The sequence below is a fragment of the Miscanthus floridulus genome, chromosome 16, assembly GCF_019320115.1.
Source record: "Miscanthus floridulus cultivar M001 chromosome 16, ASM1932011v1, whole genome shotgun sequence".
NCBI classification, from domain to species: Eukaryota; Viridiplantae; Streptophyta; class Magnoliopsida; order Poales; family Poaceae; genus Miscanthus; species Miscanthus floridulus.
In genome coordinates, this window is record NC_089595.1 from 110,575,312 (window position 1) to 110,599,715 (window position 24,404).

A 24,404-nucleotide genomic window follows, 5' to 3' on the forward strand; every position below is an offset into this window, starting at 1 on the left:
TCCCGAACACAGGGATCAGCGTGAGTGTCGAAGCACGGAGCAGCGCCATGCCAATGGCATGCCGGCAGTCCAGGCGGCATGCAACCCAGAAAGAAGTAGAGGCCGTCGTGGAGCCGATGATCGCCCCGGCAACGAGGGCGATGTAGTACACGAAAACGGCCGCCTTGCCGTGGTGGGAGAAGATACCTTCCGGAGTCTTGGAGAAGAGGAGCACAAGCGCCGCCACAGCTTGGAATACGCCGGCCGTGAGCATCGCCGACGGCACCATCGCCTTGCTGCGGAGCGCGCCGGAGGCAGAGTCCACGACGCTCGGGAGCGCGGCTTCGGGGTCCATTGATGATCGGTCTCTTGTGTCCTGGCTAGTCGCTAGCAGTAGTAGTAGCAGTGTGCCGCGGCAATGGCGATTGGCTTGAGCGTGGGAAATGGCAAGAGGCTGAAGATTTACACCCTGTTCGGCTGGTAGGGGCTGGGCTGGAAGTGGCTGGAGTGGGTTGATCCCTGTTCGGCTGGTTGGATCATGGCTGATTTGAATTCAACAGGTCCATTCAAAATTTGGCGCCAACAGCCCAGGTTTCACTACACATTTGGTGCTAATGAACAGTAAACTAAACCAACCATTTACAAGGCATACATTTCATACAAGACAGACACCCAGGTCTCAATACACAATCCATTTGTGCAACACAGTACTCTAGTACACATGGATTATACAACACATGTAGCTGTTCCAATGACCTCAATGCAGCTACACAAAATTTATACCCTCCTCAGACGCATAATCACCAGCAACAACATGGTACAAACACAATAGTCACTTACCTGTACCCTAGTGCCAGCAACATTGGCTTACCTGTAACAGCAAAGAGACAATTGTCAAATTCCTATCCATTTGCACTGTAATCATCAACTTGCCACTAGCACCATTGGCTTACCTGTACCCCAAATGTGTCAGTCCATGGGTAATCCACATCCTCACATTGTCCATGGAATCATTGACATTTGCAGTAAGCCACTGCACCGACAGTGGGCTTAGTGGATGGAGTGGCTTAGTTACTTCATTTTTTTTTTTTTGAAGTAGTTATGAAGGGCAAAACCTGCCTTAATAATGTAATCCTGCTTCTCCCTAGGATAGTGTGGCACTCCTTTCAACATGTGCCACCTAGCTTTGACCACCCCAAATAATCTTTCCACCACATTACGCAAACTAGCATGGTGGAAATTGAATACCTCGTTAGGACCTTGAGCCGGCCTATCGTCAAACTCTTTCAAATGGTACCTGTGCCTTTTGCGTGGCCCCAAGTAACCATGTTCACCTGCATACCCCGAGTCTACCAGATAGTACCTACCTGCACATGACAACCCCTTCAACTTATCAGCACATCAAACATCTGCATTACCATGATAACATCGAGTTCAATTTTATAACAGCAAATGCAACTAACCTGGAGGTGGGTGCCGGAACCTGGGTTTCGTCCAAGCTTCCCTAAGGACCCTCATATCATGCACTGCCCCCGCCATGCCAACACCAAGAAATGTAACACACCCATCAAAGTCACAAACTGCGACCACATTTTGGCTAGGCCAACCGTGCCTATTTATGTAATCATCATGGAACACCCTATCAACACTGATCCTGATGTGTGTCCCATCGATAGCGCCTATTGCGCCATCAAAGAAAGGTGTGTACTTGTGCGGCCTATCAAGCACTTTTGACATGTCTACGTGCCTAGGTGTACAAATCACGTCTGCAAAGTTAGCGACACATTCCAACACTTGACCAAACCTCTCGCTAACCGTCCCAAGACCCCTTTTAAACCGTTCTCCCATGTCCCGCTATCCGACTTGTCTTGCTAGTGCCCAAAGAAACATCCCTAAAGCCTCCTGCGTATCAAAGTCCCCATAGTCTCGCAGGCCATGGTTATTAATTAGCATTTCGTGCAGTTCAAAAAAAAGCAGTAGGTTCCATATGAAAATTTAGACCGCTCCTTTTTGGGTGAGAAAGAACCTTGCGTACCCACTGACTGTCGTTCAACTCTTGCCAACCGAAGCAAGGAGGTGGTACCAGGACATCAGCTACTACAGCGGCTACGTATCCACCAACAGTCGCAGCATATCTCACATCCTTCCAGTAACTAGTGTTGGAATCACTTGAATGTTCACTAGCGTTGTCACTATACGGCATGCCTCTTCAATCTCTTTGCAATCGGTCCCCTGATACAAAACAACATCATATTAATTGCACAGCAAACAAATAGTTATCATCCTGAAGTTTCCACTTTACGAATAGAAGTACTAACCTTACAGCACCGCTGACCAGTTCTCACGATGATGCCCAGCCGCTGCAACAACCTACAAACTAGCAAATGGAACAAGTTAGTTACAACAGTTGTACATTATAAAGCCGCACTAATGCATAGATAGATTAGATTGAAACCACATCAAATATTCAGCATCAAAATCAATGCAAAGATATCCCACACTTTTAGTACTATGAGACTGGGCCAGATCTCCCAGGAAGCAGGGCTGCAGTGTTCCCAGGAAGCGTCTCTGATATCTAGTACACCAAGTGAACACGGGAGAAGCCATCTTCCGTTTGCTTGGTCATCAATCTCATCTTCATGCACCAAAGATGATATCCGCTCGTCGCATCCAACAATTCTTAGCTCCTCAAGGGAGATGAATCCAGAGATGCCTTCCTTGTTCCCCTGAAATGTTGTTAGATGGCAATATATAATTTCTATCTTCTTGAGAGAGGGGATAATATTAGATGGAATGCGCAAGAGTTTGCTAGGACATCGCCTAGTCGATGCGCCATCTCGATATGAATTTCTCTGTGACAAGGCACGTGGGCTGAGGTGAGATTTGATAAACTATTCTCTTTTCCTTGTATCGATAGCCCTGTTACCTGCATACAAGTATGCAGATGCAATTTCTCTAGGGCTCACACATGTTGCAGCATCACAGATAACCACTCTCCAGTTATTCCACAATCTACAATGCTAAGACACTCTGAGAGACGGTAAGGCATCAAAATCTGCGTTTGCCATGTTTTTATGGGTATGCGTTGATGGAACATCCAAAGAGAAAAAATTACCTATTGCCAACCACTTCAAGCAGACGAGTTGCCTAAGACCTTCGAGTGAAAAATACGATAGGTTTTCGCAGCCCATTATTTCCAATTGAGTCATAGTCCGCATGTTGCGAAATGACAAAATTTTGTCATCCAGGGTCAGCCCTGATGATTTGATTCTCAATTCTGCGTCTGATGATCCCTCCCATCTTTGGAAGTGCGGAAACTCTTTCGATGAATAATTTGCAAAATCTACTTGATGGTGGTAGAGGATTTGATACCATTAAATGAAGACACCCATGGATGGTGAGCTCGCTAACATTGGGCAACCATGACTTCTCGATTTCAATTTTTTCACAGCTCTCAAAGAGGGGAAAGGCCTTTAGTACCCAGCATCTCCTAATCTCCAGTACCCTCAAACTTGAGTTCAGGTCCCTCACTGAATTGGGAAAACATCTTTCCAACTTTGGCATATCAATCAAGACCAGCTCCTTCAACGAAGGAATTAACAATTATGTTACTCTGAGCATATTCCTTAGCTTCAACTTTGTAATAAATGATAGCCTTTCTAGAGATGGGAGAATTTCCCATCCTTTACGATCCTCTAGACGGATCATCTGCAAGCAAGCAGACCATGATGGGGAGCAATCACAGCATGCTCCCTTCGTTAGAGCAAGTTTCCTTATGCTAACATGATCACTCATACCATCAATAATAACTGGTCGTCTAGCATCTAATACTTAAAGATGGTAAAAATTGCTCAGAGATATAGGCAAAGCTTCATTGCTCCATTTGTTCTCAAGTTTTAGGTAGCGAAGATGGGCACAATTTACCAAACTACAGATGAAGGTTTGGAAGGACTGAAAGAATAAAGAGTCATAATCCCCAATTAAGATCAATGTCCTCAGTCCTCTCACTAAAGAAATTATACTCTTCAATTTTTCTTCGAACTTTCCATTACGAAGTATGATCCCACATTCATCTTCATGGTACACGGAATCAATTAGGATTGAAAATTGGCGTATGGTTGACAAAACTTCTTTGCACTCTAAACCATCCATAGTTGCAAACTCAGCCCTTGAAACTAGTCTTGCAAATTCATGCATAATACCACACATAACATAGTACTTTTGATGGTGTAGAATGGAGTCTTCTGTTTCAGCATGCTCAAGGAGTCAAGGAAACCTGAGTTAACCAGAGCATTGAGGTAATCTTGCCCTACCTCAATAGATTTCACAAATCCCGATGATATCCACATGTAAACCAAATCGTCAATATGGAACAAATAGCCATTTGGAAATATAGAACAAAACAAGAAACACTGCTGTAATTGGTAGGACAACAGATAATAGTTAATCTTCAAAGTAGTCATGATGCCTCCACGGTGTTGCAGAGATTCCCAAACACCATCCCTAATGATGCTTTTCCAATGGCCAAGAGTAGGCCGCTCTCTTAACATTTCTGCTGCTAATGGGTTGCCCTTTAATTTTGCAGCTATTTGATACCCAATGTCTAGATGCTCTTTGTTGTTGTTATCACCAAATGCATATGCTTTAAACAATAGCCAAAAATCATCATCTTCCAAAGCTCCTAACTTAACTTTTTTTTAAAAAAATGAATGGCAGGAGCTCTGCCTATCAATTAAGGTAAGCTCCTAACTTAACTTTTTTTTTAAATGAACGGCAGGAGCTCTGCCTCTCAATTAAGGTAGAATAAAAGAGAGTTTATGTATAGATTTTAGTCCGAACGAAAGTGAAAGCAGAGGAAAAAAGAAGTGGCAAACACACAGAACCACAGCCCGGGTGCAGCTCCAGCACCGGCTTGCTAGTTCCCCCCTTTCTAAAGCCCTTTTCCTTTGCTCAATGTCCTCCTTAATTCTCGCAGCGACCTGTGAAGCCGATTCCTGGGCATTATTGAAGATTCTTCGGTTTCTTTCCTTCCCTAGATTCCAGCATGTGTAGATCACCAAGCCATTGAAACGCCTCCTTTCTTCTTTTGCGACCTTGGGCACAGTCTTCTCCCACCAAGCACTCAAGTGGATCGGGTCATGGTCGGACTGCATCAGATGCGTGTGAAAGTGCTCCCAGGTTAGGACTTGGTTCCAAACCACCTTGGCGAACGGGCCTAGAAGGGACAGATGAAGGCATGTTTCTAAAGGGCCATCACACAACACACAGTGATCTTGGTGAGGCCACCCTCTTTTTTGCAGGTTGTCCACCATGAGTATTTTTTCTTGTACAAGAAACCACGCGAAGACTTTGCATTTGTTCTCCGCCTAAGCCTTCCAAATTAGTTTGCTTTTGAAGATGCCATAGGATCCTTTGAACCGAATCCTGTACGCCGAGCGAGTGGAGTAGCAGCCGTCAGCGGTCCATCGCCAGCTCCTAACTTAACTGGTTGGACTGTACCTAGCCTTTGTGCAATGGACAAATTTCTAGCTGTCACAATAATCACATTACCCTTTGTGCAACTTGATCCCAAAGCATCCAACAGATCTTTCCATCGGGAATCATCCATGCTGTCATTGACATCATCTAGAACAAGCAGAAACTTTTTGGGCTGACAGGCCATATGATTCTTTAAGACCTCTTGAAGCTTTGTGTAGTTACTTACTCCTTCATAGCTTTCTTTGGTGCGAGGAGATCCTTCATGGCTGTTTAGGGTAATAGCGTCTAAGATCTCCATTATCACTCTTACTTCGTCAAAGATGTTGGACACCCAAACCCATATCCGCTCAAATTGGTGTTTAACATGTCGATCATTGTATACAAGTTTAGCTAAAGCCGTCTTCCCAACTCCTACAATGCCCACAATTGGTAGTACAGTTATGATGTCTGACTTTGCAGCTTCGATCACCCTCATGATATAGTCTTTCTCTGTGTCCCTTCCATACAACTTTCGAGGACGAGAGCCTGATGTTCTTACTTGTGTATCTGAGGTGTTCCTATGATACTGATCAGAACTAGTAACAGAGTCCTTGAGATACTCAAGTCACATAGCCTCGGATACTTCCTAAGTCAAGAGCTATTTTGTGTATCCTTTCCAAAAATTTGGTCTTGTCCCAGGGGTGTGTGGTAGTAGCTACATTGCCCTCAGTTCTCATCCTTTTTCTACCCTCAGAAGCATTAGCCGAAATTATGGCACCACTTTGCACACGATCACCAAAACTACAAGAGGAAGAGGATTCCAGGTTGGTCATCAGAAATTTATTATCACAATTCATAGTTGCAATGGATGTCATATCTTAAATTTATTACCACGTTCATGTAAAAACTTCTACGCATACTCACTAACATAATTCGATATTGGAAAAGTGATGCAATGCAGAACTTGAGGGTTAAGCAGTACCTTGGACAGTTCGGCGCCTCTTCAATTGTTGCGCGTTTTTTCTTGCAACTGGCACTGTTACGATGTTTGCGCAAAACTGACGTCCCGTAACTAAAAGCAACCTGTGTGCCACAGTCAATGCACTTTGGCTCTCGCAGGCTCTCCATTAACAGCCGGTGTAACGTGAAAATAGTCCCGCTCGTTGCATCGATTTTTGCGGGCGTTATTGTTCGGTACACCAGCAGTACTGGCCGATGCAGCTACGTGCTCTGCTCCATCTCTACTATCTCCATCTCCAACCATGCCTTCTGGCTCAATAGCAGGAGCAAGCATAACTGACAGAGAAAGGAGAAATCGGTGACATGTTATGAGGCGCGTTTATAATCACAGTTTATTCAAAATAAGAAAAAAAAAGCTATAAAGAAAAAAATCACAAAATACTTACCAACAGTATTGGCCGATGCATCTACTTGCTCTGCTCCATCTCCAACCATGCCTTCCTGTTCAGTAGCAGCTGACAGAGAAAGGAGAAAGTTACCATCACAATTTTCAAATAAAAAATTGTAAACGAGGTGTACGCCTACCTCCTTGGACCTGTTGCTGGAGCCTGCAATAGTCGAGCTCATCCACCACGTGTCCACGTCGTCGGCGTCATACATGAGCTCCTTGACACGAGCGAGGGAGCGGGCAAGCGGCTTGTTCCCGACCGCCCTCCCCTTGACACCATTAATCACCGTCTCCATCCTCTCCACCTCAGACTTGAGTTCCCCGATGGCACCGGCGAGGCCGACTCCATGAAGCCAAGCGTCGAGCTCGCCGGTGGGTAGAAGAGCTTCGAGGATAGTTTGCACCTGCCATAGAATCGCGGACTCCACAGCGGTCGCCTCTGCCACCTCCATCAGATCGATCTGAGCCATGGTGATGGTGAACGGAGGAGGAAGCAAAACTGAGGGTTGCGTAGCCAAAGCAGAGTAGTCAGAAGTGCATATGGATGGTTGGATGGAAGCTGGAAAGATGAGAGAGCGGGTCGATGGTCTATGCCCAGTCACAGTCACCAGCGGAAGCTTGGAAAAAAGAGGGCCCGCGATTTCCACTGCAACGTGGAGCAGTGACCCGCACAAGTGTCTACTCATCATCCGCAAAAAATATCTCCAACCTTCGGTTTCCAAATTGAACATGGACCAACGTCGATTAATAGCATGTTCGTCGATTAACACCACGTTCGTTTGTTGGTTTCAGCCAAGGCTTATCAGCCATTATACAGTGTTTTCCTCTCACAATAAACCAGCATCCGAACACGCTGTAAGAAGAAAATGCTCGGTGGAATCCATCTTCTCCGTGAAATCATTAGAACCAAAAAAAGATTAAGTTTTAAAAAACTAGTAAGTTAATTCTCACGAATAGTATATGTAGCTACTTTGATTATTATTATAGTATATTTGGGTTTTTTTTATTCAGTTGAGCGCAGTGAGAACAAATAAAATAAGAATGAGCACAACGAGAAAAGTATAAAAAAAGAGAATGCAAAAATAGTAGTTGCATTTTGAGTCTGACGCTCTCCCAACTGAGCTATCTCCACTTGTGTATTTCATTTTTATATATTCTTATATATGAATACATTTCTGGGCGGCCTCCACCATATGACCGCTAAGCTGTGTGCTGTGTACCAAACAGAGTATGCCGGCCCAGGCTCAATCCTTCAGATCTTCAGTCTGACGCTGTCCCAACTCAGCTATCCCCGCTTTTGTGTTTTGTTAGTACAGTTTTGTTTATATCAATTAATTTCTGGTCGACTTACACTGTATAACCAAGCTGTGTGTCCTGGCCCAGGGCTCAATCCTGGGTGATGAGGTCCTTCCTCTGACTGAGACAACCCAACGTCCAAAACCATGCCGTGGATTTGCCTGACGCCGGAACACTGCAGGTCTGTGTTAGTCACCAGACGGCGGTGAACGCCAACGGCGAGGACAAGAAGCCGGAGGTGAACACAGGAAGACAAGAACTCAACGCACACAAAACTGGAACACGCTGAAATTTGGTGCTGCCTGAAAGCGCAGCGTTTTCTGTGCTTCTATTCTCCTTTTTATTTGGAAACTTAAACAACTATGAGCCACATACATGATCAGCACGTTGCGGGAGTTTTGGCACGTCCATCCCCATGCCTTCGCAAAGTCATCCATGCTGTGAACTCAGTTACGTGGGCAGCTAGTCTGCGTCACAACCTCCTACGCGCGCGGCCACCACAGATCGGGGCTCACGCGCATGCAACTGCTAGAAACAGAAAGATGCCATGCAATCCTAACTAACCGGCACACACAAAATTACTAACAAAATCTCCTCCTAATTCTTGTGTATGCCCTGTACATCAACTACTCCTATCCTGGAGCGCAAGTTGCAGAATTGCTCACGTCCCAGGGCTTTGGTCAGTATGTCCGCCAGCTGATCTGTAGTTCCAATCGACTCGGTCTTCACCCTACCATCCTCAACACACTCTCGGATGAAGTGATACCTGACATCAATGTGTTTGTTGCGGTCGTGGAACACAGGATTCTTGTTGAGTGCGATGGCGGACTCGTTGTCAATCTTCAAGCTGGTGGCACCGGCCTCTCTGCCTCTGAGTTATGAGATCAGCCGTGCCAGCCAAATTCCCTGACAAGCAACTGTAGTTGCAGCTATGTACTCTGCTTCACAGGACGATAGATCTACAACCTTTTGCTTCTAAGATTGCCAGGTGACGGGGTTGTTACCGAGGAAGAAGAGGACGCCGGTGGTGCTCTTCCGCGTATCAATGTCACCCGCCTGATCGCTATCGCTGTAGCCGATCAGACAGGCCTCCTCCTTCTTCCTCTGGTACTGACAGCCATAGCTGAGGGTCCCAGAGATGTACCTGAGGATCCTCTTACTGCCCCCAAATGCTCGGTGGTCGGGTTTTCCATGAACCGACTCACATAGCCCACTGAATATGCCAAGTCCGGCCTTGTATTCACCAGATATCGCAGGGACCCCACAATGCTTCTGTAATGAGTAGGATCAACAGCCGGGGCAGTGCTCAACTTACTGAGTTTCAGGCACGATGGGGGTGCAGGTTGATTTGCACCCAGTCATCCCTACCGTCTCCAGAATCTTGGCAGCGTATGCGTTCTGGCACAGGGTGATGCCCTCCTCCGATTGGGATACCTCCAGCTGAGGTAGTAGTGGAGGCGCCCCAAGTCGCTCATCTTGAAGGTGGAGTGCATCTCTGACTTGAATGCGTCGATGTCGACTTGATTGCCGCCGGCGATGATAAGATCATCGACGTACACACCCACCACGAGGCGACGGTCCCCAGCACCACAGAGGTAGACGGCGTGCTCGGAGGTACTCCTTTGGAACCCGAGCCTGATCAGGGACTCGTCGAGTTTGGCGTACCAGGCTCGTGGGGCTTGCCGGAGCCCGTAAAGTGCCTTGATGAGGTGGAGCACCTTGTGCTCATGGCCCCGGAGGATGAAGCCGGGGGGTTGCTCGACGTAGACTTCTTCTTGCAGCACACCATTCAGGAACACAGACTTGACGTCCATGTGATGGACAGCCCAGCCTTCGCACGCGGCGTGCGCGAGCAATAGCCGCACGGACTCTAGGCGCGCCACGGGAGCGAAGACTTCATCGAAATCGATCCCTTGGCGCTGAACATAGCCCTTGGCGACCAGCCGGGCCTTGTGCTTGGTGACGATCCCGGATGCATCCTTCTTGGCCTTGTAGACCCACTTGAGGCCTATTGGCCGGGTGCAGGGCGGTGGCTCGACCAACTCCCACGTGCCACTCGCTTCGATGGAGGTCATCTCATCCAGCATAGCATGGCACTAGCACTCATGGCGTAGTGCCTCCTCGAGCGAGGTTGGCTCGGCGTCGCTTGCAAGCAGCAGGCGCTCCTCCAGCTCCCGGTCAGCAAGCCCCGGTGGTGAGGTCGGCCCGATCACGTTGTCGACTCGCCAGAACCGGAGAGGTGCGTCGTCATTGTGGTCGGCGTCTAGCTGTTCGCTGGCTCTAGTTCCCGGCGGTGACGCGAACTCGATGTTCTGGTGTGGCGCCGGGCTCGACGTCGCGGACGCAGAGCCGCTAGCTGTAGGGGTCGCCGCGGATGGGTCCACAGCTGGTGGCAGTGACGCTGTTGATGGAGCAGGTGAAGCTGAGCCTGGCGCCGAGTCCGCAGCTGGAGCGTGCGTCGTCGCTGCGCTTGTGGTGGTGATCACCGCGGGCTCCAGGGGCTCGGTCTCCTCGATGACGAAGTCGCCGGGGTCGACGTCGTGTTCAGCGGACCACGCCCACCATGCCGCTTCGTCGAAGATGATATCGCGGCTGATGTGGACGCGCCGGGTCGTCGGATCGTAGACGCGATACGCCTTGGAGACGGGCTCATACCCGACGAAGATCATGTGCCGGCTGCGGTCGTCCAGCTTCTTCTGGTTCGGCGTGGTCACTTTGACGTGAGCGACACACCCGAACGTGTGGAGGTGGTGTACCGCAGGCGTGCTCTTGGTCCATAGCTCGTACGGCGTCCTTCCCCCGATGGCCTTGCACGACGACCGGTTCAGGAGGTACACAGCCGTCACCACGGCTTCTCCCTAGAACACACCGGGAAGGGACTTGGCCTTCAACATGCTTCGAGCCGTGCCCATGACGGTCTGGTTGCGGCGCTCCATGACGCTGTTCTGTTGGGGCGTGTACGGCGCTGTGAGCTCATGCCAAACTCCGAGGTGGGCGCAGTAGTCGACGAAGTCCGCCACGCCGAACTCGCCCCCGCGATCGGTACGCAGGGCGAGCAACTTCTTTCCGGTTTTGCGTTCGGCCATGGCTTGGATGTTCTTGATGGCGGCAGTAGTGGCATCCTTGCTTGGCAACAGAGTGATCCACATATACCGTGAGAAATCGTCGACGAGCAAAAGAAAGTACCGATTGCCGCTAGGTGTCGCGGGCGTGATGGGACCGCAGATGTCGCCATGGAGAAGTTGCAGCGCCTCCGTCGAACGTCCGAGCGCCTTTTGTGGGAATAGCGCCCGGCGCTGCTTGCCGGCGAGACACGCCTCGCAGACCTGCTCCACCTGGCTGAGTAGGGGCAGACCACGGACCAGCCCCTCACGCGTCATCTTGCGCAGCGTGGCAAAGTTGATGTGGCCAAACCGCGCGTGCCACGTCCAGGCGGCATCGTCGGAGCGCGCGGCCAGGCAAATTGGGCATGCTATGGTGACGTCGAGCACGTACAGTCTGCCTGGACTCCATGGGATCTTCGCAAGCAGGCGCCTCTCCTCGTCGTGGATCTGCATCACCCCGTGCTCCACGAGCACCTGGTATCCGCTTTCGTCGAGTTGACCGACGGAGATGATGTTGGCGGTGAGGCGCGGGAGGTAGTAGACATTGGGGAGTGACCGGTGCTCGCCATTCTTGCAGGAGAAGAGCACGGTGCCACTCCCTTCGATCCGCGTGATGGAGCCATCCCCGAAGCGCACGGTGCCAGTGATGCCGGTGTCGAGGTCGGCGAAGGCGGCGTGCGATCCCGACATATGATTGGATGCGTCCGTATCCAGGATCTAGCGCTTCGGATCCCGGTCCTCCGCGGCGTCAAGGGCGACGAAGACCTTCTTCTCGATGAGGTGGAGGACGGCGCCATCCCGAATCGCTAGAGTTGGAGGGAGCGGTGGAGCTGGCGCCTCCTGCACCAGCACTGGGGCCGACGGCAGCTGCGCGGGCGCGGGAGTCGGTGACGGCTGCGTGGGCGCTGACGGTGGTGGCACCTGTACGAGTTTTGCGGAGGGGAACGTGACTTCATGGATAGAATCGAGAGCCAGCATTAGAGTGGGCTCGTCGTCCTGGGCCGCGTGGGCCTGCTCCTCCTTTTTGCTGTGGCAGTCACGGGCCTAATGCCCCTTCTTCCCGCAATGCTTGCAGGGGTCATCTGGACTTGGACGGCCGGAGCTGGATTTCGCTCGCGAGTCGCTATTGCCGCCGGCGCCGCGTCCACGGCCCCTGCCACGGCGCTTGCCACGGCCGCCAGAGCCGGAGCCGCCGCGGCTGGACTCCTGGCCTCTCTGCTTGTACCGCTCCACCCACTGCTCCTCAGTGAGCAGCAGTTTGCCGCCGGCAGCTTTCTGTGCAGGCGGCTCGACGTCGTCAGCCGCCTTCAATCTCCCTGTAACCTCCTCGATCGACAGCTGTGAGATATCAAGCAGGGTTTCGATGGAGATAACCAGTTGCTTGTAGCGCATGCGCACAACGCGCAGGTACTTGGCCACGACCTTCTCGTCGGGTTTGGGATCACCAAGCATTGCCAACCGCTGCACGATCCCCGTCAGGCGCAGGGCAAAGTCTTCAATCAGTTCGCCGTCGCGGAGGACGATGGCCTCGTACTCCGCCCTGAGGTTCTGCATCGTAGCCTTCCGCACCCGGTCGTCGCCGATGCGAAGGGTCTTGATGGCCTCCCAGGCCTCCTTCATAGACGCCTTGGCCACCAGGATGGGGACCATCTCCGCCGGAACGCCGCTGCAGATCGCGTCGAGCGCGCTGCGATCGTCGTCGTAGTCCACGTCGTCATACTCGACGGCGTCCCACAGGTGGCGCGCCTGCATTTTCAGCTGCATGCGAAGCGACCACTCATGGTTGTTCGTCTTCGTCAACTGCGGCCAGTTGTCGGAGTTGCCTTCCCGGATGATTCGCTCGACGACGACTTCCCGCGGACGGCGTGCGTCGTGGGTGCGCGAACGGCGTGCGTCACGCGTGTGTGAACGGCGAGTAGGGGAACGGGTCGGCGAAGGCGTGCGCTGCAGCGTCTTGACTCCTGAGCCGCTGGAACCATCGTTCTTCTTGGGGTCGTCCTTCTTCCCGGCCGGTGAACGGCCACGAGGTCTTGTCGGAGACACCATGGCGACGGCGGGATTCCTCGCAACCTAGCTCCGATGCCACTTGTTAGTCACCAGACGGCGGTGAACACCGACGGCGAGGACAAGAAGCCGGAGGTGAACACAGGAAGACAGGAACTCAACGCACACAAAACTGGAACACGGTGAATTTTGGTGTTGCCTGAAAGCGCAGCGTTTTCTGTGCTTCTATTCTCCTTTTTATTTGGAAACTTAAACAACTATAAGCCACATACATGATCAGCACGTTGCGGGAGTTTTGGCACGTCCATCCCCATGCCTCCGCAAAGTCATCCATGCCGTGAACTCAGGTACGTGGGCAGCTAGTCTGCGCCACAACCTCCTACGCGCGCGGCCACCACAGATCGGGGCTCACGCGCATGCAACTGCTAGAAACAGAAAGATGCCATGCAATCCTAACTAACCGGCACACACAAGATTACTAACAGTCTGAACACCGCCGCTAGCACCTTGGATAGTATTATAGTACGTTTTTACTTGCTCATCCGTCATCCCTACCAGGGACGTGCTGTGTTCAATCTTTTTTTGGCTATCTGGATCATGAATCAAAATGATGGCACCATCAACAGCGCTACAAGAGTTAAAGGAGCGTGGCCTGTAGTTGTAATTCAGAGCTGCACTGAATCACAGTTCAAAAAAGTCCATTTTGCTTTCTTTTTTTTAGAAAAATAAAAACTTTATCCTCACCTATCATATGGTGCTGTTTTCTGGATAAACACGTTGCAAGTTTCAATATTTTTGTCCACGACTGATCATAATTTGATATTGCAAAGGTGCGCCATTAATTATATTGCGGCTACATGAATTCCGCATAGTCAAGCTAACTAGTACCTTGAAGAGTTTGAGTTTGGTGTCAATCCAATAGCTACAAATTCTCTCTTGCGATTGTGCAGAACTGATGTCCCTTCAGTAGTGTTGCACCTAACAGCCATTGTAGAGAATGCACTCTTCTTTCACAGGTTTCCGTCAACACTCAACAGCCATTTGCAGTCTGAATTCCAAAACTCATCCATGCCTTGGACCGTTCCTTGCGATTGGTCCTGCTCGCTGTCCAGGTTTATAGCAGAGAAATAAATGAGTTGCTTCAATCCCATCCCCATTATGTCTACTGGTTAGCAAGAAAGCAAGATGATTGAGGATAACATTATTTACACCAACTCTTTTGATTACAGAAAGTGCATTCTATATATATTGTAGTCCCTTCTATAGTCAACATAAAGAATAAACACCCTCGGGAAGAAAACACTGATAGGCTCCTTTCAGTCATATGACAACAGAACCTCTACTACCTCGCTGCTTTCAGAACGGTCGGCAAGGCCAATCAGGAAAACCGTATACAGCATTCAGCAACATGAGCACTTGAGCAACGAGGACAAGGTTTACAAGTGAAAACAAGGTTTACAAGTGAAACAAAACCCTATGCAGAATCAGAGAACCTGTCACAAGAAACATCATTTTTTTTTAAACTAGAAACATCAGGTTTTTGAGGCTACAGAGTGAAAAGAACAACACTTTTGGCACTTTTGGCATTGGCTTCTCGCCCTTGGGCCGTGGTCAACAATAAGCCTTGTAATTTGTAGCAGGTCTCCTAGGAGAAACAGGGAAGTGCTTTCAACACTTGCTCGAACAGCTTGTAACAGTATGATACTCCTATAGGTTCTGAAGACCGTCACTACAGCCATGGTGTCAGCTTGAATGCCTGCAAATAGACATAAAAATGTATGTAAACCATCAAGATAACATGGTCAACGGTAGAAGTATACCTTTCAAGGCGAGATGTGGAGAAACCTGTAATCAGTTCACATAATTCCCATCAATTTTTACACTCAGCTTGCTTGTCGCTAGCATTCTGCATTGCTCGGTTAGCTCCATGCTGCAACGGCGGACCTCCAGTTTTTCCAGGGAAGGTGGGAGGCCCCTTTCTGGCAGCCTTGAGATACTCGGGCAATCACTGATCTCCAACCGCTTGAGAGAGAGAAGGCTATGCAGATCCACAGGAAGATCCGAGAGTTTGCAGTAACCAACAAATTGGAGCTCTTGCAGGGACTTGAGGAGCTGAAGTGCTGCCTCTTGCTCGCATGTTAGTCCTGCCGCGTCGGTATCGTCCTCGAGCTGTAGGCATTGGAGAGAGGTGAGGTGCTCGCAGAATGGCGTGGTAAGAAAAGACGGGTCATCGATCCGAAGCCTTTCCAATCGAGGGCACTGCTCATAACCCTGCATTGATAGACTCTTCAAATATTGAGGTAAGCCAGGGCATCTATATAAGCCCAAATACCTGAGACTGCGGAGGGATCGGACACCCTCTAGTGCGTCTAGTGATTTGCAATATCCAATTGCCAGTTTTTCTAGTGCTGTGCAGGAATACAGCTGTAGAGATTTCAATGCATTCATTTCGAACACTACTAGTGCCGTGAGGCGGGTCAGATCTCCAGGAAAGCAGGGCTGCAGCGTTTCTAGGGAAGCGTCATGGATATCCAGTATGCCAAGTGAACACGGGAGAAGCCATCTTCCGTTTGCCTGGTCATCGATTTCGTCTTCACGCACCAAGGACGATATCAGCTCGGGGCATTCAAAAATTCTTAGCTTCTCAAGGGAGGTGAATCCAGAGAATCCTTCCTTGTTCCCCAGAAACTTTAGCTTGCAAGATTCAATGGACATCTTCTTGAGAGAGGGTATGAGGTTAGCTGGAATCCGCAGGAGTTTGTTAGGACATGGCCTTGTCGATGCGCCATCTGGATTTCCCTGTGATGAAACACATGGACCCGAGGTGAGATTTGATAAAGTATTCTCTTTACCTTGTATCAATAGTCCTGTTATCCGCTCACACCTCACTAGATCCAATGTCTCTAGGGCTCGCACATGTTGCAATATCACAGATAACCATTGGCCAATTATTCCGCAATTTCTAATGCTGAGACACTCGAGAGATGGACCGGCATCAAAATTTGTGCTTGTCATGTATTCGTGGGTATGTGTTGACGACACATCTGAAGAGAAATTTGTTTGGCATGACAATATTTCCAACCTCTTCAAGCAGATGAGTTGCTTCAAACCTTCTAGTGAAATAGACAACAGATTATTACAGCCCACTATTTGCAATCGAGTTATGGTCCTCAGGTTGTGGAATGACAAAATTTTGTCATCAAGGAAATCAATGGTAGATGGATTACCATAAGATCCAATTCTGTATTCCCCGTTTGATGATCCCTCCATGTTTGGAAGTGCGGAAACTTTTGTGATGGATAATTTACAAAGGCTACTTGAAGGTGGTAGAGGATTTGATACTATTACATAAGGACAATTCTCGATGGTAAGCTCGCTAACATGGAGCAACCATGAGTGCTGCTTGATTTCACATTTTTCACAGCTCTGAAATAGGGGAAATGCCTTCAGTACACAGCACCGCCTAATCTCCAGCACCCTCAAACTACAATTCAAGTCCCTCACTGAACTGGAGGAACATCTCTCTAACTTTGGCATATCAATCAACTCCAGTTCCTCAAGTGAAGGAATTGACAACTCCGCTACTTCTGGCATATTCCTTAACATCAACTTCGTAAGAGACGATAGACTTTCTAGAGATGGTAGTATTTCGCATCCTTCACAATCCTCTAGATGGATCTTCTGCAAGCAAGCAGACCATGCTGGGGAGCAAGCACCGAAGGCTCCCTTTGTTAGAATAAGATTCCTCATGCTGACAAGATCACTCATACCATCAACATTAAGTGGTTGTCCAACATCTAATATTTCAAGATGGTAAAAATTGCTGAGAGATATAAGCAAAGCTTCATTGCTCCCTTTGTTCTCAAGTTTTAGGTAACGAAGATGGGTACAATTTACCAAACTGCACATGAAGGTATGGAAGGACCGGAAGAATAAGAGACCCGAAGAATAATGAGTCATAATTCCCAATTAAGATCAATGTCCTCAATCTTCTCACTGAAGAAATCATACTCATCAACTTTTCTTCAAACTTCCCATTACGAAGTATGAACCCACGTTCATCTTTATGATACATTGAATCAATTAGGATTGAAAAATGGCGTACGGTTGGTAGAACTTCTTTGCACTCTAAACCATCCATAGTTGCAAACTCGGCCCTTGAAACCAGTCTTGCAAATTCATGCATCACACCACACATAACATAGCATTTTTTATGGCCAAGTATAATGAAGTTTGTTATAATAACCTGCTCAAGGAAACCTGAGTTAACCAAAGCATTGAGGTAATCTTGTCCTGCCTCAACAGATTTCACAAATCCCGACGATATCCACATGTGAACCAAATTGTCAATATGGAACAAATAGCCATTCGGAAATATAGAACAAAACAAGAGACATTGTTGTAAATTGTATGGCAACTGATAATAACCAATTTTCAAAGCAGTCACGATGCCTCCACGGAAGTGCAGAGATTCCCAAACACCATTCTTCATGATGCTTTTCCAATGGTAAAGACCAGGCTGCTCTCTTAACATGTCCACTGCATTTTCTGCTGCTAATGGGTTGCCATTTAACTTTGTAGCTATTTGACGACCGATATGTAGATGTTCTTTGCATTGGTTATCACCAAATGCACAAGCTCTAAACAATTGCAAAAAAGCATTATTTCCTAGAGCTCTTAATTCAACTGGTTTGATTGTACCTAGCCTTTTTGCAGTGGCCAAATTCCTAGTTGTCACAATAATCACATTACCCTTTCTGCAACTTGATCCCAAAGCATCTATTAGATCTTTCCATTGGGAATTATCCATGCAATCGTAGACATCATCTAGAACAAGTAGAAACTTTTTGGACAGACATGCTATATGTTTCTTTAAGGCCTCTAGAAGTTTCGAGTAGTTGCTGACTCCTTCATAGCTTTCTCTTTTGCGAGATCCTTCATGGTTGGCTAGAGCAACGACGTCTAAGATCTCCCTTGTCACTCTTACTTCATCAAAGATGTTGGACACCCAAACCCATATCCGCTCAAATTTTCTTTCAACACGTGGTGCATTGTATACAAGTTTAGCTAAAGCTGTCTTCCCAACTCCTGGAATGCCTACAATAGGCAGCACAGTAATGTTGTCCGACTTAGCAGCTTTGATCGCCTTTATGATTTTGGCTTTCTCCACATCCCTTCCATATACCTTTCCAGGAAGAGAGCTTGATGTTCTTACTCGTGTATCTGAGTTGTTAATCTGATACTGATCAGGCCTTGCAATAGAGTCCTTGAGATACCTAATCACATCGTGTCGGATTCTTCTTAACTCAAGAACTATTTCCTGGATGCTTTTCAAAAAGTGCGTGGTTGCAGCTACATTGTACTCAATTCTCATTCTTTTTCTGCCCTCTGAATCATAGGTCGAAATTGTGGCACCATTTTGTACACTGTCGCCGACACTACAAGATGAAAAGGATCACAGGTTGGTCACCAGAAATTTATTACCGTGATTTAAAGTTGCACTGGATGTCATAGTTTCAGTAAAACGATCATATTGCTTTCCTATAATAACAAAAACTTGTACGCATATATTAAGGTGCTGGCTCACGCTTGTGTTTTTTAAAAAAAGAATGAAAGCATTGCAATGTTCATAATTTTTGTCCATCATAGTTGTATACAATGCAGATCTTGAAGGGTAAGTAGTACCTTGGACGGTTCGGCGTCTCTTCAATTGCTGAACGTTTTTTGTTGCAACTTTTGAGATGCTTGTGCAAAGCTGATGTCCCGTGACCCCATGTAAGCTCTCTGCCGCAGCAATTGCACTTCGCTTTTGCAGGCTCTCCGTTAACAGATGGTATAATCAGAAAATAGTCCCGCACCTCGGATCGGTTTTTGCGGCCGCTATTGCTCAGTGTACCAGTACTGTTGGCCGATGGATCTGCTTGCTCTGCTCTATCTCTGTCTCCATCTCCAACCATGCCTTCCGGTTCAGTAGCAGGAGCAAGCATACCTGACAGAGAACGGAGAAAGTAAGGACACGTCAAGCGTGACATTTATCATCACAATTTACTAAAGAAAAAAAACTGTAGAGAATCACAGATCACAAGGATCGAAGTATACCAAAAGTATTGGCCGATGCATCTACTTGCTCTGCTCCATCTCCAACCATGCCGTCCAGATCAATAGCAGGAGCAATCATAGCTGAAAAAGAAAGGATAAAGAACATGTCATGAGGATTATGATTATCACAATCTAAAAAAAACACAAATCGCAAGGATGGATGTATACATACCTCTTTCGACCTGGTGCTGGAGCCTACAATAATCGAGCTCATCCACGACGTCGTCAGCGTCATACATGAGCTCCTTGACACGAGCGAGGGAGCGGGCAAGCGGCTTGTTCCCGACCGCCCTCCCCTTGACACCATTAATCACCGTCTCCATCCTCTCCACCTCAGACTTGAGTTCCCCGATGGCACCGGCGAGGCCGACTCCATGAAGCCAAGCGTCGAGCTCGCCGGTGGGTAGAAGAGCTTCGAGGATAGTTTGCACCTGCCATAGAATCGCGGACTCCACAGCGGTCGCCTCTGCCACCTCCATCAGATCGATCTGAGCCATGGTGATGGTGAACGGAGGAGGAAGCAAAACTGAGGGTTGCGTAGCCAAAGCAGAGTAGTCAGAAGTGCATATGGATGGTTGGATGGAAGCTGGAAAGATGAGAGAGCGGGTCGATGGTCTATGCCCAGTCACAGTCACCAGCGGAAGCGTGGAAAAAAGAGGGCCCGCGATTTCCACTGCAACGTGGAGCAGTGACCAGCACAAGTGTCTACTCATCATCCGCAAAAAAATATCTCGTTTCCAAATTGAACATGGACCAACGTCGATTAACAGCACGTTCGCTTGTTGGTTTCAACCAGGGCTTATCAGCCATGATACAGTGTTTTTCTCTCACAACAAACCAGCACCAGTCGGCTTTATCAGCATAGAAACCAACTAGCGAACAGACTGTATGAAGAAAATGCTCGGTGGAATCCATCTTCTCCGTGAAATCATGAGAACCAAAAAAAGATTAAGTTTCGAAAAACTAGTAAGTTAATTCGCACAAATAGGTAGCTACTTTGATTATTATTATAGTATATTTGGGTTTTTTTATTCAGTTGAGCGCAGTGAGAACAAATAAAATAAGAATGAGCGCAACGAGAAAAGTATAAAAAAAGAGAATGCAAAAATAGTAGTTGCATTTTCAGCCTGACGCTCTCCCAACTGAGCTATCTCCACTTGTGTATTTCATTTTTATATATTCTTATATATGAATACATTTCTGGGCGGCCTCCACCATATGACCGCTAAGCTGTGTGCTGTGTACCAAATAGAGTTCAGTCTGACGCTCTCCCAACTGAGCTATCCCCGCTTTTGTGTTTTGTTTGTACAGTTTTGTTTATATCAATTAATTTCTGGTCGACTTACACTGTATAACCAAGCTGTGCTGCGTTCCAAACAGAAGCAGTGTGTCCCGGCCCGGGGCTCAATCCTGGGTGATGAGGTCCTTCCTCTGACTGAGACAACCCAACGTCCAAAACCATGCCGTGGATTTGCCTGACGCCGGAGCACTGCAGGTCTGAACACCGCCGCTAGCACCTTGGATAGTATTATAGTACGTTTTTACTTGCTCATCCGTCATCCCTACCAGGGACGTGCTGTGTTCCGTCTTTTTTTTGCTATCTGGATCATGAATCAAAATGATGGCACCATCAACAGCGCTACAAGAGTTAAAGGAGCGTGGCCTGTAGTTGTAATTCAGAGCCGCACTGAATCACAGTTCAAAAAAGTCCATTTTGCTTTCTTTTTTTTAGAAAAATAAAAACTTTATCCTCACCTATCATATGGTGCTGTTTTCTGGATAAACACGTTGCAAGTTTCAATATTTTTGTCCACGACTGATTATAATTTGATATTGCAAAGGTGCGCCATTAATTATATTGCGGCTACATGAATTCTGCATAGTCAAGCTAACTAGTACCTTGAAGAGTTTGAGTTTGGTGTCAATCCAATAGCTACAAATTCTCTCTTGCGGTTGTGCAGAACTGATGTCCCTTCAGTAGTGTTGCACCTAACAGCCATTGTAGAGAATGCACTCTTCTTTCACAGGTTTCCGTCAACACTCAACAGCCATTTGCAGTCTGAATTCCAAAACTCATCCATCCCTTCGACCGTTCCTTGCGATTGGTGCTGCTCGCTGTCCAGGTTTATAGCAGAGAAATAAATGAGTTGCTTCAATCCCATCCCCATTATGTCTACTGGTTAGCAAGAAAGCAAGATGATTGAGGAAAACATTATTTACACCAACTCTTTTGATTACAGAAAGTGCATTCTATATATATTGTAGTCCCTTCTATAGTCAACATAAAGAATAAACACCCTCGGGAAGAAAATACTGATAGGCTCCTTTCAGTCATATGGCAACAGAACCTCTACTACTCGCTGCTTTCAGAACGGCCGGCAAGGCCAATCAGGAAAACCGTATACAGCATTCAGCAACATGAGCACTTGAGCAACGAGGACAAGGTTTACAAGTGAAACAAAACCCTGTGCAGAATCAGAGAACCTGTCACAAGAAACATCATTTTTTTTAACTAGAAACATCAGGTTTTTGAGGCTACACAGTGAAAAGAACAACACTTGGCACTTTTGGCATTGGCTTCTCGACCTTGGGCCGTGGTCAACAATAAGCCTTGTAATTTGTAGCAGGTCTCCTAGGAGAAACAGGGAAGTGCTTTCAACACTCGAACAGCTTGTAACACTATGATACTCCTATAGGTTCTGAAGACGGTCATTGCAGCCATGGTGTCAGCTTGATTGCTTGAATGCCTGCAAATAGACATAAAAATGTATGTAAACCATCAAGATAACATGGTCAACGGTAGAAGTATACCTTTCAAGGCGAGATGTGGAGAAACCTGTAATCAGTTCACATAATTCCCATCAATTTTTACATTTAGCTTGCTTGTCGCTAGCATTCTGCATTGCTCGGTTAGCTCCATGCTGCAATGGTGGACCTCCAGTTCTTCCAGGGAAGGTGGGAGGCCCCTTTCTGGCAGCCTTGAGATACTCCGGCAATCATTGATCTCCAACCGCTTGAGAGAGAGAAGGCTATGCAGACCCACAGGAAGATCCGAGAGTTCGAAGTAACCAACAAATTGGAGCTCTTGCAGGGACGTGAGGAGCTGAAGTGCTGCCTCTTGCTTGCATGTTAGTCCTGCCGCGTCGGTATCATCATATTCGTCCCCGAGCTGTAGGCATTGGAGAGAGGTGAGGTGCTCGCAGAATGGCGTGGTAAGAAAAGACGGGTCATCGATCTGAAGCCTTTCCAATCGAGGGAACAGCTCATAACCCTGCGTTGATAGGCTCTTCAAACATCGAGGTAAGCCTGGGCATCCGAATACTTTCAAATACCTGAGACCGCGGAGGGATCGGAATTCGGAAGCCCTCTATTTCGTCTAGTGATTTGCAATCTCGAATTGTCAGCTCTTCCAGTGCTGTGCAGGAATGCAGCTGTAGAGATTTCAATGCATGATTTTCCCACACTTTTAGTACTTTGAGGCGGGTCAGATCTCGCGGAAAGCAGGGCTGCAGCGTTTCTAGGGAAGCGTTATGGATATTCAGTTTGCCAAGTGAACATGGGAGAAGCCATCTTCCGTTTGCCTGGTCATCGATTTCGTCTTCACGCACCAAGGACGATATCAGCTCGGGGCATTCAACAATTCTTAGCTCCTCAAGGGAGGTGAATCCAGAGAAGCATTCCTTGTTCCCCAGAAACTTTAGTTTGCAAAATGCAATGGACATATTCTTGAGAGAGGGTATGAGGTTAGATGGAATCCGCAGGAGTTTGTTAGGACATGGCCTTGTCGATGCGCCATCTGGATTTCCTTGTGATGAAACACATGGAGCCGAGGTGAGATTTGATAAAGTATTCTCTTTACCATGTATCAATAGTCCTGTTATCTGCTTACACTTCACTAGATCCAATGTCTCTAGGGCTCGCACATGTTGCAATATCACAGATAACCACTGGCCAATTATTTCACAATTTGTAATGTTGAGACACTCGAGAGATGGACCAGCATCAAAATTTGTGCATGTCATGTATTCGTGGGTATGTGTCGTCGTGTCGACGACACATCTGAAGAGAAAATTGTTTGGTATGACCATATTTCCAACCTCTTCAAGCAGACAAGTTGCTTCAATCCTTCAGATCTTCAGTCCGACGCTCTCCCAACTGAGTTATCCCCGCTTTTGTGTTTTGTTTGTACAGTTTTGTTTATATCAATTAATTTCTGGTCGACTTACATTGTATAACCAAGCTGTGCTGCGTTCCAAACAGAAGCAGTGTGTCCCGGCCCAGGGCTCAATCCTGGGTGATGAGGTCCTTCCTCTGACTGAGACAACCCAACGTCCAAAACCATGCCGTGGATTTGCCTGACGCCGGAGCACTGCAGGTCTGAACACCGCCGCTAGCACCTTGGATAGTATTATAGTACGTTTTTACTTGCTCATCCGTCATCCCTACCAGGGACGTGCTGTGTTCAGTCTTTTTTTTTTTTTTTGCTATCTGGATCATGAATCAAAATGATGGCAGCGTCAACAGCGCTACAAGAGATAAAGGAGCGTAGCCTGTAGTTGTAATTCAGAGCTGCACTGAATCACAGTTCAAAAAAGTCCAGTTTGCTTTCTTTTTTTTTAGAAAAATAAAAACTTTATCCTCACCTATCATATGGTGCTGTTTTCTGGATAAACACGTTGCAAGTTTCAATATTTTTGTCCACGACTGATTATAATTTGATATTGCAAAGGTGCGCCATTAATTATATTGCGGCTACATGAATTCTGCATAGTTGCAGAACTGATGTCCCTTCAGTAGTGTTGCACCTAACAGCCATTGTAGAGAATGCACTCTTCTTTCACAGGTTTCCGTCAACACTCAACAGCCATTTGCAGTCTGAATTCCAAAACTCATCCATCCCTTCGACCGTTCCTTGCGATTGGTGCTGCTCGCTGTCCAGGTTTATAGCAGAGAAATAAATGAGTTGCTTCAATCCCATCCCCATTATGTCTACTGGTTAGCAAGAAAGCAAGATGATTGAGGAAAACATTATTTACACCAACTCTTTTGATTACAGA

The 24,404-nt window shown here is 47.5% G+C and overlaps 1 protein-coding gene, 1 long non-coding RNA gene and 3 pseudogenes across 4 annotated transcripts in view; all 5 read right to left on the reverse strand.

Annotated features, from left to right (window-relative positions):
* Positions 1 to 78: 78 nt before the first annotated feature.
* LOC136511753 (uncharacterized) lies at positions 79 to 6,555 on the reverse strand. Of its 3 annotated transcripts, XR_010772825.1 has the most exons (5): positions 6,419 to 6,543; positions 2,298 to 2,356; positions 1,443 to 2,211; positions 933 to 1,346; positions 79 to 850 (listed from the first exon to the last, which is right to left on the reverse strand). It is a non-coding gene; the product is annotated as an uncharacterized lncRNA (long non-coding RNA). The 3 variants fall into 3 exon arrangements; XR_010772824.1 differs by having other exon boundaries at positions 79 to 1,346; positions 2,298 to 2,349; positions 6,419 to 6,555; XR_010772823.1 differs by having other exon boundaries at positions 79 to 1,346.
* LOC136511749 (uncharacterized) lies at positions 2,364 to 5,351 on the reverse strand (annotated as a pseudogene).
* Position 6,556: 1 nt separating the features above from the next.
* Positions 6,557 to 24,404, reverse strand: part of LOC136511272 (uncharacterized) — a gene marked incomplete at its 3' end in the record, with an annotated part of 69,449 nt that continues 51,601 nt past the window's right edge. The window contains exon 3 of the mRNA XM_066505401.1: positions 6,557 to 6,732. Within this exon, the coding sequence (XP_066361498.1) occupies positions 6,557 to 6,732 (176 nt within the window). The remainder of the gene's footprint in view (positions 6,733 to 24,404) is intronic.
* On the reverse strand, positions 14,750 to 20,055 carry LOC136511744 (putative disease resistance protein RGA1; annotated as a pseudogene).
* LOC136513536 (disease resistance protein TAO1-like) lies at positions 21,799 to 23,369 on the reverse strand (annotated as a pseudogene).